The 16,227-nt window shown below is 44.1% G+C and overlaps 1 protein-coding gene across 5 annotated transcripts in view; it reads right to left on the bottom strand.

The window, feature by feature from the left end:
- The window catches only part of LOC147890721 (serine/arginine-rich-splicing factor SR34-like), a 44,209-nt gene that overhangs the window by 15,274 nt on the left and 12,708 nt on the right, over positions 1–16,227 (bottom strand). For all 5 annotated transcript variants that reach the window (XM_087389265.1, XM_087389264.1, XM_087389263.1 and 2 more), the window contains 3 exons: positions 4,938–4,987; positions 4,782–4,838; positions 4,524–4,648 (listed from right to left, as the gene is read on the bottom strand). In XM_087389265.1, the coding sequence (XP_087245391.1) occupies positions 4,524–4,648; positions 4,782–4,838; positions 4,938–4,987 (232 nt within the window). The remainder of the gene's footprint in view (positions 1–4,523; positions 4,649–4,781; positions 4,839–4,937; positions 4,988–16,227) is intronic.

The raw sequence follows: 16,227 nt of genomic DNA, 5'->3' as shown, positions 1-16,227 counted from the left end.
GCCTTTGCTATTGATTCTACCATGGCAAATACTCATTTGTGGCATGAGGTTTGGACACCTTAGTTTTGGAGCCCTGGTGAAGTTATATAAAGAAGATATGGTTGTGGATCTTCCCAAAATGATATGCCTACCAAACATGTTTGTGAACCATGCTTACTTGGTAAGATGCACCGTGCTGCGTTTCCCAAGGATGGGAGAGTTGGTGCTTCACGTAAGCTTTATCTGGTTCATAGTGATGTTTGTGGACCCATGAGGGTTGTAGCTCTTGGGGGATTCTACTATTTTGTTACTTTTATTGATGATTTTACCAGGTACACTTCGATTTTCACATTGAAATCCAAGTTTGATGTTTCTTCATGCTTTAAGCACTTTATTGCCTTGGCTGAGGATGAGAGTGGGCTGCACATTGCTCACATTAATACAGACACGGGGGTGAATACATGTCGAAGGAGTTTGCTGTTTTTTTGGCTTCCCATGGCATTAATCATCGATGCACGGTGTCTTATACTCCTCAACAGAATCCCGTGGCTGAGCGGAAGAATAGATCAACGATGGAAATGGCCAGATGCATGTTGAAAGGCAAACATCTGCCTAATAAGTTGTGCTTGGATGCGGTCATGTGTGCAAATTACGCCTTGAATAGATGTCCTACAAAGGCATTGCAGACTATCACACCTTATGAGGCTTGGACGGGTCGTAAGCCTCGCATTTCCCACATGAGAACTAAGTGGGTTTACAAGATCAAACAGAAAGCTGATGGTTCAATGGACCGTTACAAATCCCATCTTGTTGCTAAGGGTTATGCTCAGCAGCATGGCATTGACTTTGAGGAGCATTCAATTTGCTAGCAGTGGGGGACATTTTGATGTCACAATCCAAGTATATTGGACAGCTTTTGCAGCGTTTTCAGTTTGAGGATTGCAAGCCAGTATCCACACCATTAGAGACTGGTTTTCACTTCTCTTATGAGGATGGCAGCGGTACATGTGATGTCACTCTCTATCACTAGGCAATTGGTCGTTTGATTTACCTATGCCATACGAGACCTGATCTATAGTATGCTGTCTCACAGTTGAGTAGATATATGCACAGCCCATCTATGCACCATTGGCATGCCGTGAAGCGTGTTTTCAGATATCTTAAAGGCACTCAGCATTTAGGCCTTCTTTATGGGGCTGATACTTCACTTGTCATGCATGGGTTCACTGATAGTGATTGGGCTGGTTGTTCTGACACTCGTGTGTCACATAGTGGCAACTGTTTTATGCTTGGTACTTCATGTGTTTCTTGGTTCAGCAAGAAGCAGAGTACAGTTGCTACTTCTAGCTGTGAAGCTGAGTCAAAGCGGCTTTTACAGCTATAGTGGAGTGTGTTTGGCTTTTGAAGCTACTTGCAGATCTTTGTGCATGTCAGACTGCTCCTACCGTCATCTTCACTGATAGTCAGAGTGCTTTGGCTGTCGCACGGAATCCAGTTTTCCATGCTCACACAAGGCACATTGAGGTTCACTATCACTATGTCAGAGAGCGATTATCAGCAAGTGATATTGAGTTGTCTTATGTTCCCACCACTGAAGACAACTTGGCAGATCTTTTTACGAAGGCTCTACCTCAACCTAAGTTTGAGGCTTTTCGGCAAGCTTTAAACTTATTACCTTTTGTAGCTTGATCTGTTGTACTCTGTACAGTCATAGGTTGCTATATCCTACGAGACGAACATGTGCAACCATGACACTAGATATTTAGGTATCCTGAACCATGTCCAGGATACTTCAAACCATACCATGGAGGGGGTTTTGTAGGCTATCTCATGGGCTATCCATAGATGCCACTTATACCTTGGTATGAGCCTTGTAGGCCTAGTTATAGTCAGTTAGGACTATTGGTACAGTTAGTTTATGTACCATCTAGGTCAATTAGGACATTTAGTCCAGTTAGGACAGTTAGCCCTAGGGTTTTGTTATGTTGGCTCTCCCTTGAGCCTCCACACTTCAGTTTTGCAGCAATCTATTACAGCATCTCGTTTTTCTCCATTGTGCTTCCATTTTTTAGCTTCCATTGCTTCCAACACCCAACAATACCATTGCCTTTTTAGGGCCGGTTTTGGGCCACTATCCAAACTTCTCTTATACCAAGACCAAGGATGCCTCGCTGCCTTCATCCATGAGGCGGTCCGCCACAGGGAGCACTAACTCAGGACACAGAGACAGTCTTCAATCACATGGCCCGACCCTTCTCAGAGCAAGATCACGAAATTCTTTCAATCAGATCACACGAGCCTCGCAGCCACTGATAGCAGGTGCAGCAGAAATCCAAATCCTGAGACACGCCGCACTCGACAACGGACTGACATGCAAATCACATTGAGCGACCTCCCATCCATGTTCAGGCCTGGGACACGACCCACACGCGTTACGATAGCCCTGGTCAAGAGCAGAATCATTGCCAAGAGACCGAGACGGGCAGCACCCCCCAGACAATCGCCAATGCTCCATCACTAGCTACACATCAATACCTCTCTGACACACATATACCGTTGTGCATTGACCAGAGCCAACCAGCCTTGATGGTGATTGATGGTGATTGACTCGATGATGATGATGATGATGGCGACGACGACGACAACGATGACGATGATGCCATTACTGATGATATGACTGTGTACTACTTAGCACTTAGCATTCAGCATGGGTAATGATGCTCATTTAGTATCTCCACCCTTTCTGCTTGTTGTATCAGTTTTCTATCAGTCTCATAGACCCATCGGTCTTCCAAAGATTTTAATAAACTTTATTTCTTTCTTTCTTTCTCATCTCTCTCTCCTTTCTTGTTTGGTGTGTGTGAAGTTGGCTCTCTCTCTCCACTCCCATGTCCACTGCACTTCTCACACCTCCATGGTGCCAACCAGCCAAACTGGCTGCCCTTGCGGAGTTTTCAGCATCGACAAAACTAGCTGAAAAGAATCCTCTATGGGTAGGTATGTGACACCGATTGTGCATCTATTTCTTGCCCTTTCCTTTGAGATCTTGGAGCCAAGACAAATGTTGTAGCCTCCAAAGGTGAAAGATAATGTAGCCATTCGTTGGTTGCAAGTGCCTCACCTCCTCCCTCCAAGGGTATAAATCATCTAAACTCAGAATTTTCTCAATCATCCCTTGATTGTCTTTTCCAAAACACAGCACATAAAAGAGATTAGCAAGCAATCAATATCACATAGCATACTCCCCCCCCCCCCCCCCCCCCCAAAAAAAAAACACACACACACACACACAACTAGCTTAAAGAGAGGAGTTTTGTCCCCAAGTTGTAAATACTCCAACTAAAATACAAAGTTGGCCTTTATTTGACCATAGTTAAAGAGTTTCTCATTTATTTTTAATTATTGCCAGAGAGTTCTTTTAATTGGTCAAAGCATTGCCTTCGGTCAAAGTCACTTGACTTCGGTCGAGTATGCCTAACTTCAGTTAAGGAGACTTGGTTTAGGCCAAGAGGGTTGACTACAGTCAACCAGAGTATATGTGCAAACTACGGTCAGAGAGATTTGACTACGGTTAAGTATGTTGACCTTGGTCAAGATTCTTTACCGCGGTGGGTGACCTCGATCAGCCAAAGTACTTTTATTTTGGTGTGCACTAGTTTGCTTCGTGGGGACACCCACAAGACTAGGACTAGTCTAGAGTTATATTTTTGCATGCAAAAGCTAACAGTTAATGGAAGGACTGCAAACAAATGTAAATTAACTACCTACCTTGCTTTTATAACTACATATAAAAAATGTTTTTCCTCAGCATCAAAACGCTACAACTTTACTAGAAAATGATCTCCAAATCAAATGTCATACCAGCTTCTAGATTTGAATCTCATATACGACACTATGGAATGGCTGTTTTGCGCCAGAGCTCATATTTAGGCATGATTCACCCACGTTCTCAAGATAAAAACCCTTGCCCCACCCTGTTGTATTATGCTAAGCCTTCATGCAAAGGCTCTACTTCCCAACATAAAGTACACTTAGGGTAGGATCAGGACCCATTTTAGATCCAAGTAGGAGTTGGAATCACGAATGTGAGGTAAACTTACTTCCTTAGGAAGTGCTAGCTTGCCTTGAGACTATTAACTCACAACTCACCTTCCACTGTATGGCATTCACTCTTAGTTGCACGTAAGGGAATCTAGATTCTGAGATTCTCCCATCCCTTCAAGCAAGGTGAGTCCTTGTATCTCTATATCCCCAGTCAATAAGACAACACCACCAAAGAAATAAAATAAATCACTTGGTGGCCACGCACAAGCTCCCCACATGGTGAAGCTCATACAGCGAAGCACCCACCAAGCAAGATGAAGCTAGCATCACAACAGAACACTACAGTTTGGACCACTCACGGATCTCTTGCATATGTGCACCTAAGATTCACATCCTTGGATCAATAGATAATATACATATACATAATCAATCTCAGGATCAAGCTTATAACACCACAAAAAGTTTGGTAGTACTGAAATCATACATTGACCTTTTCTCACCTTCGACGAGGAGAGTGGCCTTTACTAGCACTACGACTTCGGCTGCGACTAAGACTGTGGCTATAGCTGCGGCTGCGGCTGCGGCTGCGGCTCCTTTTTCCGCCATTGCCTTTGTCTTCTCTTACCTTAAATGCAAAAAAGTTCCCCCAAAAAGAAACACATACTATTTTAAGTCTCCCAATCTACTACAGCTTTTCTTTGGTAATAAGCATTGTAGAAAAACAATCTCTGTTTATCATTTTACAAAGTTGCGAATACCCGTATGTATGACCGAGAGAATGGATTACGAAATTCAGAATCATCAAGCTTTTTTATCTGCAATAATAAAGACCAACCAAGTAGTGTCAAACAGGAAGACAATCAAGGCTACAGAGTTCAGCTTTGAGAGACTGAAAGTAGATTCATATGACTTACAGCATATTTCATGTCATCATGATTTGTGTAGTCGACAATGCCCATGGTCCCTACACCAAATGCCGCATATACAATCAGCACAAGCGAAAGTGTAATATGAAGTGAGTATCCTGTCTAAACTTTGTTCCCAGGCCAAAGTTCAACTAAATTCGGGACCTTGCAAGAAACAAGAACTGTAAGCAACTATTAAAAGCTCCTAACAAAACAGTATATCGTAATATGTCCACATAAATTGCCACCATAACCAATTAACTTATGCATCAACATCAACTAAATTTGCAATTTGCATTCAAAGTCTCTTTTTATACTACGCAATTGAGAGAGAAGCAGTCTGCTCTGAAGCTCTTATAAGTTGGGCCACTCCCAAACTTTGATACTGACGTGGTATGCCAGCCAGCTTCATCTTTAATGTGAAGCCTGAAGGTGCTCCTGCTTAGCTTCATGAATAGCATCATTTCAACAAGATCATGTGTTTTATGATCAAGCCTGAAGGCAAGGTACCCTATAAATAGCAATCACACTCAAGATTTGGTAAGGAAACCTCTGTATCCCTTAGGGAAACACCTCACCCCTCCACCCAAAAAGAAAGAAACAAGGAAAGACGAAGCTTCATGCTTTTGTATCGCATAATGATAATCAGCTGGAAGAATAAACTATAAGAGATGAAATACTCAGATCAAGCCTCATTTTCATTAAAAACCATCTAAACATCTTGAGGGACAACTTAGGTTCTCTTCATTGTGGGAAGGTACATAGTATGCTCATATGCAATCCCCTCCACCACAGATTGCCCAGAAGCACCTTCCAGTACTATTGGTTGCGCACAAGCACCTTTCTTTCTTGGCCCATTTTTCCAATCTTCCATGCTGGGGTGCGGTCCTGTGAATCTACTTGCTGATAAAGAAAAAGGGTTGGCTGATTTACAAGACGCTTCGGATGGCACTATTAGAGAGAGAAAAAGGGTGAATGGGAAGCTGGAACGTGATGAGAGGGACCACGAAAGTATGCACAGAACAGATCTCAACTGATGAAGAACACCTTAAGCACTAAATCACAGAGATAGAAAAACAAAAGATAGGTGCTGACAGTAAACCTACTACACTACAATGCAAATGCACAAAAAGAGTTTTAATAATGTGAACACTTGAGCACCAAATCACAAAAGGTAAAAAGAGAAAAAACAGGTCGACAGAGGTGTTCCTTCAATGTACTGCAAATTAAGTGAATAACTCAGCATTTCCATTGAGCACACTGGCTCGAGGGACAGAACAAGTGTCATATGCACCTTCACAGGACGTCCGGCTGATTATCTTGTCCAGTCTCATTTATAATTGCTAATTCCAACCTATCACATTAGGTTCAAATTTTATTGATTTCACAACATTCTAGCATGCCAGCCACAATGTCTTTAAAAGATTGTAAGCAAAAAATAGATTTCCCTCCAAATTGCATTGCTTCTTAAAATATGCATTCCTCAATACATTGAACAGTGCCATTGGTTTATATCTTGCTTCAGTATTTGACAACTCTACCAAGGTTGATGTGAGGCTATTAGTCAGGGATCTTGGACGGTGTTTTGCACTCCTCCCTATGCTTCTTTGGGAAGCTCACTATCTAGGTTGGCAGTTCTGCTCTTGGCTCCAATCGGAGGAGTGAAGTGCCAACAAAGAGGAAAGAAACCATTGTGATAGTTATCCATCATGACACTAGATTACAAGATAATGGAATAGGTCCTTGACAAGTATGCTAAAAGATGCGGAAAATACAGTTTTGTGAGCAAAGAGATGCACAGCAAGTTGAGCACTACACAACTTGAGAGGTTGATATATTGTAAGGTTTTAAGGTAGATGAAGATAGAGAGTGAAGTAGAACAAACCAGTTGTGGAGAGCACAAGAAATCTGAAGTGGTATTACAATATGTCAAAAGTTGTGATGCACAACTCCAAAACTAGGTTATACACCTCTAATATAAAGACCAACCCTAAGGGGGTGAAATGCTCCTAATTGAGGGTAAAAAATGCCCCAAGCACCTAAATGTAATCTCTCTCTGACATACTAATAGTGTATCTCAATGTATTTCGCATGAGCATGAAACATAGTATTACGTGCTACTAAAACAGCACTTCTAACTACTATCAACGAGTATAGGAGGGGGAGACTACAGACTTCCATGAAAAACCCCCAACTATCTTCTGAGCCATACATACCCAACTATTGTTGTGAAGGCAATATTGTACTCAATCTCATATGAGGCGATGGCCATAATGGGTTGAAGAAACAGTTTCCACTTGTTGACTTTCTACCATCATAGTCACCAGCCCTCACATGGAGGACATGGTCATGAGGATGACATAGTCGAACTTTAGCACATGTCAAAGCAGCCATGCCTAGCATTGAATGGACGGTTGACGATGAGGATGATATACCTAGATGAATCCATGAGCATTCCCAAACTCATCCTCTAAAAACACAACATAGTGCAGTTTCAATCTCACGAGAGTCACTCATAAGATTGAAAACCATAAACTCCATCACGCATAGCAGGGACTAGCTACTATGACATCCCCACTGACGTCATCAGCGCCCAACAGTGGATGTAGACCATAGTATAAAAGTATGCTCTCACACATACAAATCCACACACCCACACATACTTGAGGCGATGGCCATAATGGGTTGAAGAAACAGTTTCCGCTTGTTGACTTTCTACCATCATAGTCACTAGCCCTCACATGGAGGACATGGTCATGAGGATGACATAGTTAAACTTTAGCACATGTCAAAGCAGCCATGCCTAGCATTGAATGGACGGTTGACGATGAGGATGATATACCTAGATGAATCCAGGAACATTCCCAAACTCATCCTCTAAAAACACAACATAGTGCAGTTTCAATCTCACGAGAGTCACTCATAAGATTGAAAACCATAAACTCCATCATGCATAGCAAGGACTAGCTACTATGACATCCCCACTAACATCATCAGCGCCCAACAGTGGGTGTAGACCATAGTATAAAGTATGCTCTCATGGTTGACAATGAGGATGATGATGATTGGTATGCCAAGAGACGTACTGCAGATGTCAACCAAGTGGCATAGGGAACTAAGCCAAAGGACGAACGTCCAGCAAGGCCCAAGTAGGACCGAGGGAAGGGCAAAGGCAAAAAGGACAAAGGACAACGAAACTAAAAGTCAATCCCATGCACAGAACGATGTCCTACAAGTATCTCAACTGCACACCATACATGGTCTTAGGCTGTGCATAATTTGCTCACTTGACACTCCAAACTGAATGTTAGGACATGTTGCGTAGGTAAATGAGGCAGCCAACAGCTGGTGTATGGCATCAAAAGATTCATACATTGACAGCTTAAGCCTAGGTTCGACCAGAGTTGAAATTGGTTACAATTCTACATTCTAACAACCCTTGTATATATTGTTTCATGACAATGCCCTCTTTTGACCGCATAAACTGAATTCACTAGTAATATTGCAACAGTCCCAAATTTGACCTGTAAAATGAAGCTCGATTTTGCAATTACATCCTCATTGGTGCCTGTGGGCAGCCTATCATCCACATTAAGCATGAATCATGATTATGATCAAACCCCCTTTGTCTCTCTTGGCATAGAGGGTGCTTTCAGGTGGGCTGTTCTTCAAACCCTAGTTGTGTATTTTCTCATGCCAAGCCCATGGAGCTTGTTTGGGACCATATAATGCTTTACATAGCTTACACACTTTACTTTCTTGTCCAGACATCACAAATACAATGTTCCCATTAAGGAAAGCGGTCTTAATGTCCAACTGATGCACTTTCCAATCAAAATGAGCAGTCAATGCTATAATACACCTGATGGTTGTGATCCTGTAAGTGGTCTCATCATAATCTATCCACTTTTGCTGGGAATAGCCTTGCCTTGTAGCAATCAATGGTTACCATCAGATTTTCTTTTCCCCTTGTAAACTCACTTTGTCCAAAAGCCTATTTGCCCACTTCACCAAATCCCACGTGTTTTTTTAATAGATTGAATCTAATTCATCCGCATGGCTCTCATCCCCAATGCTCACTCTCCTGGGCATCCTCAAAGCTGTCAAGTTCATACTCATCATATAAGTTGCTCTTCCAAGCAGCAGAACTTCTAGAAGCAGACCTTCTCCTGCTAGTGACGGGACTTGTAAGCTTACTCTCTTGGAGAGTTTGAATCAACCAGGTTGGGACTGATCTAGCTTCCCAAGTTGGTGCTCTCTCTTCCATGATGATTTGTTCCACATCATCCAAAACATCGGGCTGATCATTGACCTGATTTGGGGCATCCACATGCATTTGCTGATTTTCCACTCGCTGTTCTGTCCACAGTCTATCGGAGAAAGTCATCAAACATCACGTGAACCTGTTTGCAGCTGTCTTTCAAACTCAGTATGGACAGATCTGAGTTTCAACAAACACAACATCTCTACTGATAGAAATCCTTTGTATCAAAGGATTGTAAAGGTGGTAACCTTTACTCTCATTGCTATAGCCAACAAAAATGCACTAGATAGCTTTATCCTCCAATTCGCCTCTCACTTAATAAGGCACATATGCATAGGTTGAGCATCCAAACATCCTAACTTAGTGCACCTTGGGTCTCCTATCATACCATGCCTCAAAAACTGTGATGGGATTTAAAGCTTTTGTGAGGCATATGTTCAGAACTTGTGCATCAAGCATGATTTCCTCCATCCAGACGTTGTGTGGCAACCCCTTCCCCTCGATCATGCATCTGGCCATCTCCATCAAAGACGTAGTACTATTGCTCTCAAGCAACACCATTTTGCTAAGGTATGTATGGCACCTTACAGTGATTCTTAATGTCCTTTTCCTATGCTTTAAAAGCATAGGACATATATTACCCCCTTGATCTATGACAAGGGTTTACACTTTGCAACTTGTTTCATTTTCAACCGTTGCAATAAAGTGTTCAGATTTTGCACTTTAAAAATACACCCAAGCAAATCTGGAGTAATCATCAATGAAGGTCACAAAATAAAGATGCTTCCCAAGTGATGGTATCCTCGTGGATCACACACATCACTGTGAATGAGCTGCAAGTTCCTCTAATCTTTGACTTAGGGAGAGCAAATGCCAAAAATGCATCTCTCATGTACACGTCTAGGATATTCAGTATCATATTTTGTCTTTGTAATAGAGTCCAAGACACCGCAAGACAAATGCCCATACAACCCCTAGGGGTTTAAGCTAGTAGCTCACCTCCCAACCATAGGCTCAATACATTGAGCCACCCCAAGCCTTAGGTATAGAACACGCGAGAGCCAACCAGCCTCAACGTCAGAACATGCATTCCATACCGCATGCCCCTTCCTCTAAACTGTTGCTCCCTACCAACCGGTCTATGTCCAGAGGAGAATTCACTCATCGGATCCCGAACATTGAGCCCCTGACCTATACTTACAGGCCAAGTGGCAAGCGCTGGCTATCCTGTGAGCATGGATCCCTAGATTTAGGTTGCATGCCCAACGTAGCTTCACTTTACTTGGGATCCATACTTTACCCTATTTAGCTCTACTAATCTTGAAATAGCCATGCCATTCTTAAGCTAGCCCTATTTAGCTATGCCAATCTTAGATTAGCTATCCGCAATATCTAAACCTCATCCACGCTATCTCTGGTATCAACCCTAGGTCAATCCAAACCCTAGAAGATCCAACCCTAGGTTAGCCTAGCCTAGACCCAAGACAATTCAATCTTGCTTAGGCCCTCGTTATCGCAATAGCACCATAACTCTACCTCTTTTATGAAGTAGAGATGGTATAGAGAAACGATAGAGAAACCATAGGGTTTGCAGTAGAGCGATCAGAAAATAGACAATACTCAGATACAACTGAAGAACGGAACTCAGAAAACATAGTGCCTGTTGGTAATATGAAAAACTGAATACAAGAACCTCAAGCCGTCGTGTCTGAAGGACCGTGGCTGAGGTGAATCAGAAAGATGATTCCATGTAGAGAGACAGTAGGAAAGATAGCAGCAGAGGGAGCGTAACGCAGTCCTCCATGTAGCTCAATGATGACGAGGATGATGGGAGCTGGAGCTGCCCTAGGAAATGGCTGAAACCAGCATGCTCTGAGGAAGGAACCTTCAGGCTATCTGGAATAGCAATATGTTGAAGAAAAGGAGCTGATCTGGGGCAGAAGGAGCTGATCTGTAGCAGAGGAGCAGAAGGGGACAGATCTGGAGTAGGATGGGACAGATCTGGAGCAGAAGGAGCTGATCTGGAGAAGAGGAGCAGAAAGAGACAGATCTGGAGTAGGATGGGACAGATCTGGAGCAGAAGGAGCTGAGCTGAAGTAGAGGAGCAGATCTGAGCAGAGGAGCAGAAGTTGGGACAGATCTGGAGGAGAGGATGGAGCAGCCAGGAGGCAGGAAGGAGAGGCAAAAGAGGAGGCAGCAGAGGAGGCAGAAGTGGAGAGGAGAGGTAGATGGAGCAGGCGGGCCTGCAGCAAAAGATGGAGGAGATGAGGAGCAGCTGCAGGTCCTGTCCTGTCACAGGAAGTGTGAGGGCAGAGGCCTTTTATAGGCCAGACCTAGCTGGTCGGCCAGCTGGTCGGTGGGCCTGCCAGCTGGTCGGCCAGCCGGTCGGTTGGGCCTGCCAGCTGGTCGGTGGGCCTGCCAGCTGGTCGGCCAGATCTGGTCGGCCAGACCAGCTGGACTTTCTGGCCATTTGTTTGGCTGAGAGAGCTGGCCTTTTGGCTGGCCTGTGAGCTATTTGATTGCCCCGTACATTGGGGATTGCTCAGTTGCTGAATACCCCCTCTCAATTGCCAATTTTGAGGGGCAAACATTGTATGCTTGGAGCTTCGTGTAGGGATGTCGATGGTGGTGCTGGCTATCCCTGTGAAATGCCCAATAGAAGATCACAAGAGGAGTGCCCTTGCAAGGGAATTGTTCACTTCCTCAAGTGCCGTAGTTACACGTATGATACCAGATAGAAATAAGAACAATGTGAAGCTAGAGAGAATAAGCCACCCCCTCTCACCGCCGAAAAGGTGGAGGAAAGTGCAAAGGGAAAGAACAAATTTGTCGTAGCACTACTGATAATCCAAAGAGGTCGGAGCTGAACAGTGAGCCAGTGTGTGTCCAATCTTGGACCTCGGGAGAGAGGAGTCTATCCCCGCCTCCATGCAGGTAGAAGATTCGAAGACACATGTGAATAGAAAGGGTCCCGCCTAGGGAGAACTTGGAGATCCTGGAAGTCGATGCTGATGGAGGTAGAGGTGAAGTGTCATGGCCCCCTCTTTCGAAGGAATGGGGAGTGTCAAGCCAGAAACCTAGAAAAGGAGGGAGGGATGGTAGTAGAAGATGGAGGTAAGAAAGGGAGGGAGGGATGGCAGTAGAAGATGGAGGTAAGAAAGGGAGGGAGGGATGGCAGTAGAAGATGGAGTTCTGAAAGGGAGGGAGGGATGGGAGTAGAAGATGGAGGTATGAAAGGGAGGGAGGGATGGCAGTAGAAGATGGAGTTCTGAAAGGGAGGGAGGGATGGGAGTAGAAGATGGAGTTCTCTCCCTTGGTGCGCAGCGGAATGAAGAGGAAACTGATATGTTCATAGGAGTGATGCTCCCTGTACCTATGGCCTCCATGAAGAAGCAGGATCTTTAGATCACCTGAGATCTGGGGTCTTTAGATCACCATGGCTCTGATACCATATAGAGAAACGATAGAGAAACCATAGGGTTTGCAGTAGAGCGATCAGAAAATAGACAATACTCAGATACAACTGAAGAACGGAACTCAGAAAACATAGTGCCTGTTGGTAATATGAAAAACTGAATACAAGAACCTCAAGCCGTCGTGTCTGAAGGACCGTGGCTGAGGTGAATCAGAAAGATGATTCCATGTAGAGAGACAGTAGGAAAGATAGCAGCAGAGGGAGCGTAACGCAGTCCTCCATGTAGTTCAATGATGACGAGGATGATGGGAGCTGGAGCTGCCCTAGGAAATGGCTGAAACCAGCATGCTCTGAGGAAGGAACCTTCAGGCTATCTGGAATAGCAATATGTTGAAGAAAAGGAGCTGATCTGGGGCAGAAGGAGCTGATCTGTAGCAGAGGAGCACAAGGGGACAGATCTGGAGTAGGATGGGACAGATCTGGAGCAGAAGGAGCTGATCTGGAGAAGAGGAGCAGAAAGAGACAGATCTGGAGTAGGATGAGACAGATCTGGAGCAGAAGGAGCTGAGCTGAAGTAGAGGAGCAGATCTGAGCAGAGGAGCAGAAGTTGGGACAGATCTGGAGGAGAGGATGGACCAGCCAGGAGGCAGGAAGGAGAGGCAAAAGAGGAGGCAGCAGAGGAGGCAGAAGTGGAGAGGAGAGGTAGATGGAGCAGGCGGGCCTGCAGCAAAAGATGGAGGAGATGAGGAGCAGCTGCAGGTCCTGTCCTGTCACAGGAAGTGTGGGCCTTTTATAGGCCAGACCTAGCTGGTCGGCCAGCTGGTCGGTGGGCCTGCCAGCTGGTCGGCCAGATCTGGTCGGCCAGACCAGCTGGACTTTCTGGCCACTTGTTTGGCTGAGAGAGCTGGCCTTTTGGCTGGCCTGTGAGCTATTTGATTGCCCCGTAAATTGGGGATTGCTCAGTTGCTGAATAGATGGTCTCCAAACAAGCATCGTGCTTCTTGTTATCCAATCTATCCAATTGGTATAACCCCTAGTACAAAGTGTTTGAAGTGACCATCTAATAATCCTTTTCACCATCCGTGACTATGAACTTGTCATCCTCAAAGATGACGGCATAAATTTTTTCCTAAAAAATAAAACTGAAAGAAGATTATTGATCCCTACTGCATAAAGTGCATCTCGACGACACAAATTAGTTGCACCAATTGCTTACAGCGTTATCTTCCCAATTCGTCCGACAAGATAAGAAGAATTATTGGGATACTTGCCAATTGGATCAGGCTGCAAATCTGAACGTGTTTTGAACTCAAAACTTTTCCAAGGCATGTGTCAATGGCACCAACAAACACTCCGAAACATGGGAGAAACATTTCAATATATGACGACCTCAGTGAGCCTAGGCCTAGGTCTCAATTCCAATAATCAAGCCCCAATTCCAATGCCAAATGTGATGCCAACCATGAGGTTGCCTCACTCAGTGTGAGTCATGCCTCAGATGTTGAATGGCAACTTTAATAGTGGTGCTTCCAAGACATTACTTCCAAGAAGAATTTATTAGCCGAAATTGCAGCCTGCTCCTGTTGGCAAATGAGCGTTTTGTGCCAACAATGCTTCATATCCCGTGAAAGGAATCATCCTCTTTGGGAAAGAGGCTTGCCTATCATTTTTGAAGATAATAAGTGTATTGTCAGAAATTCAGAAAAAGACTATCATATAGTCACTAGACGCAGTTGAATCAGGGTTTGCACCAGCTAAACAAATATGACAGCAATCTGCCTAATGCATGTGTGGCAATTGACTACAAAATGAAAAATCGCATAATTACGGCATGCAAGACTTAGCCACGTAAACTATGGCAGTTTGCAGTTGTTGCAAAGACATAGGATAGTACATGATATGCCTTCTTTGGAGATGACTCCTAAGCATGTCTGCGAAGGGTGCATATTGGAAAAAATGCACACGAATGTCTTTCCTAGTGATGGATCTATTAGAGCTCAGGGAAAATTGCAACTCAGACGCAGTGATATGTGTGGTTTTATGAGGACAACATCCATGGGACAGCATCTACATTTTGTTACCATCATAGATAGTTTCTTCATATTTTGATGGGTGTATCCTTTGAAAGAGAAATCCGATGTCCTTGAATGCTTCAACTAATTGTTGCTATGGCTGGGAATGAGCTTGGGAGACTCAGTGCAAAGTGCAGTCTTTGAGAACAAACAGAAGGGAGCAATGCATGTCAAATGCCTTCAAAGAATTCTTGAAGGAAAGAGGGATCATACAATGTACAGCCCCTTATACACCTTAGTAAAAGGGTGTTGCTTAGAGGAAGAATAGAGGAAGAATACCTCTCTGATGGAGATGGCAAAATGCTTGATCAAAGGGAAAAGGTTGCACATGCCCCACCAAGGCCTTGAAAACTGACTCCCTAGGCTTGGTACAACAGAAAACCAAAGGTATGCACATATGCCTAGTCAGTTGAGAAGCAAGCTGGATGATAAGCAATTAAATGCATTTTTGTTGGCTACAACAATGAGAACAAGACTTAGCATCTCTGAAATGCCAACAAGAAAACTTGTCAATAGAGATGAGATTTTAACAGAAAACTCAGATCAGTCCATGACGGAGTCTGCTAGACAAGTGCATATAGGCACTCAAGATGTGTTTGAAGGGTTGCTTCCACTAGCAGAAGAAGGCAATTTAGAGCAGATGAGAATGTGCAGGAGGTTGTAAGAGAAGAGAGAGCTGCTTCATAGGAAGCAAGAAAAGTTCCTAGATGGCTGTTACAGACTTTGCAGAACAGCAACCTTTCAGCTCCTCTCTCCAATAGAACAAGGGCTGGCTTGGGTTGAGCAGGTGGTTCCTCTTGATTTCTTTTGGCTTTTGTCTCACGAGGGATTGTGCATCAGCCCCTGGCTAGAGTAGATGAAACCATCCTTCACTAATCAAAGGGTGGTAGAATCCACTTTAACCACAGCGCACACAGTAAATAATCAAATTATTAATCACCACAGATTAAATCACAAGGAGCTAGAGCGCTCCTACAAAGAAACAAAGACACCGATTGGCCCCAAACACTAATGCCCCTTGCGCTATTTCTTTAATATTCATATAAAGCCAACAGGCTGATTACAAGGTCTCTTGAAAGCTGCACCACAAGCAAACCACTGCCCATAGACTTTCAATGTCCTACACACCCTGCAATTGCTTCTTAACTTTATATGGTGAATATGCATCCAATCACTAGGCAATCACGCATCCTTCCTTCCGACCAAGCGTGCAACAGATCCCAAAGGCATAAACTCTCTCTCTGTCCTCTGCACCTGCACAACCAAGTGCCCAACCAGCCAAGCACAGCTAAAGAGTCGCAGAAAAGGCAAGGACAGCCAAACTCTGAAACAACCAACCAAGAACCCTTCCAAAACAGGTCACCCCTATCTGTAGGCACCCTGGTCACTGCCCAACAGCATGAATCTGCCTTCCTCTACCTGGAATCAATACCAAACGCAATAACCAACCCACAACCAGTCCGGGAATGGCAAAAGCAGGCAAAATCCAGCCTTCCTCTGCCAAGAATCCTCAGAAAACAAGTCATCTGGTCTGGAAAACTCTGAATC

This window comes from Dipteris shenzhenensis, chromosome 18 (assembly GCF_047967505.1).
Source record: "Dipteris shenzhenensis isolate YYH24624 ecotype China chromosome 18, Dip_SZ_1.0, whole genome shotgun sequence".
Lineage (NCBI taxonomy): Eukaryota > Viridiplantae > Streptophyta > Polypodiopsida > Gleicheniales > Dipteridaceae > Dipteris > Dipteris shenzhenensis.
The sequence above is the reverse complement of the archived record's forward strand: the minus strand, read 5'-3'. Positions and strand labels throughout refer to the sequence as shown.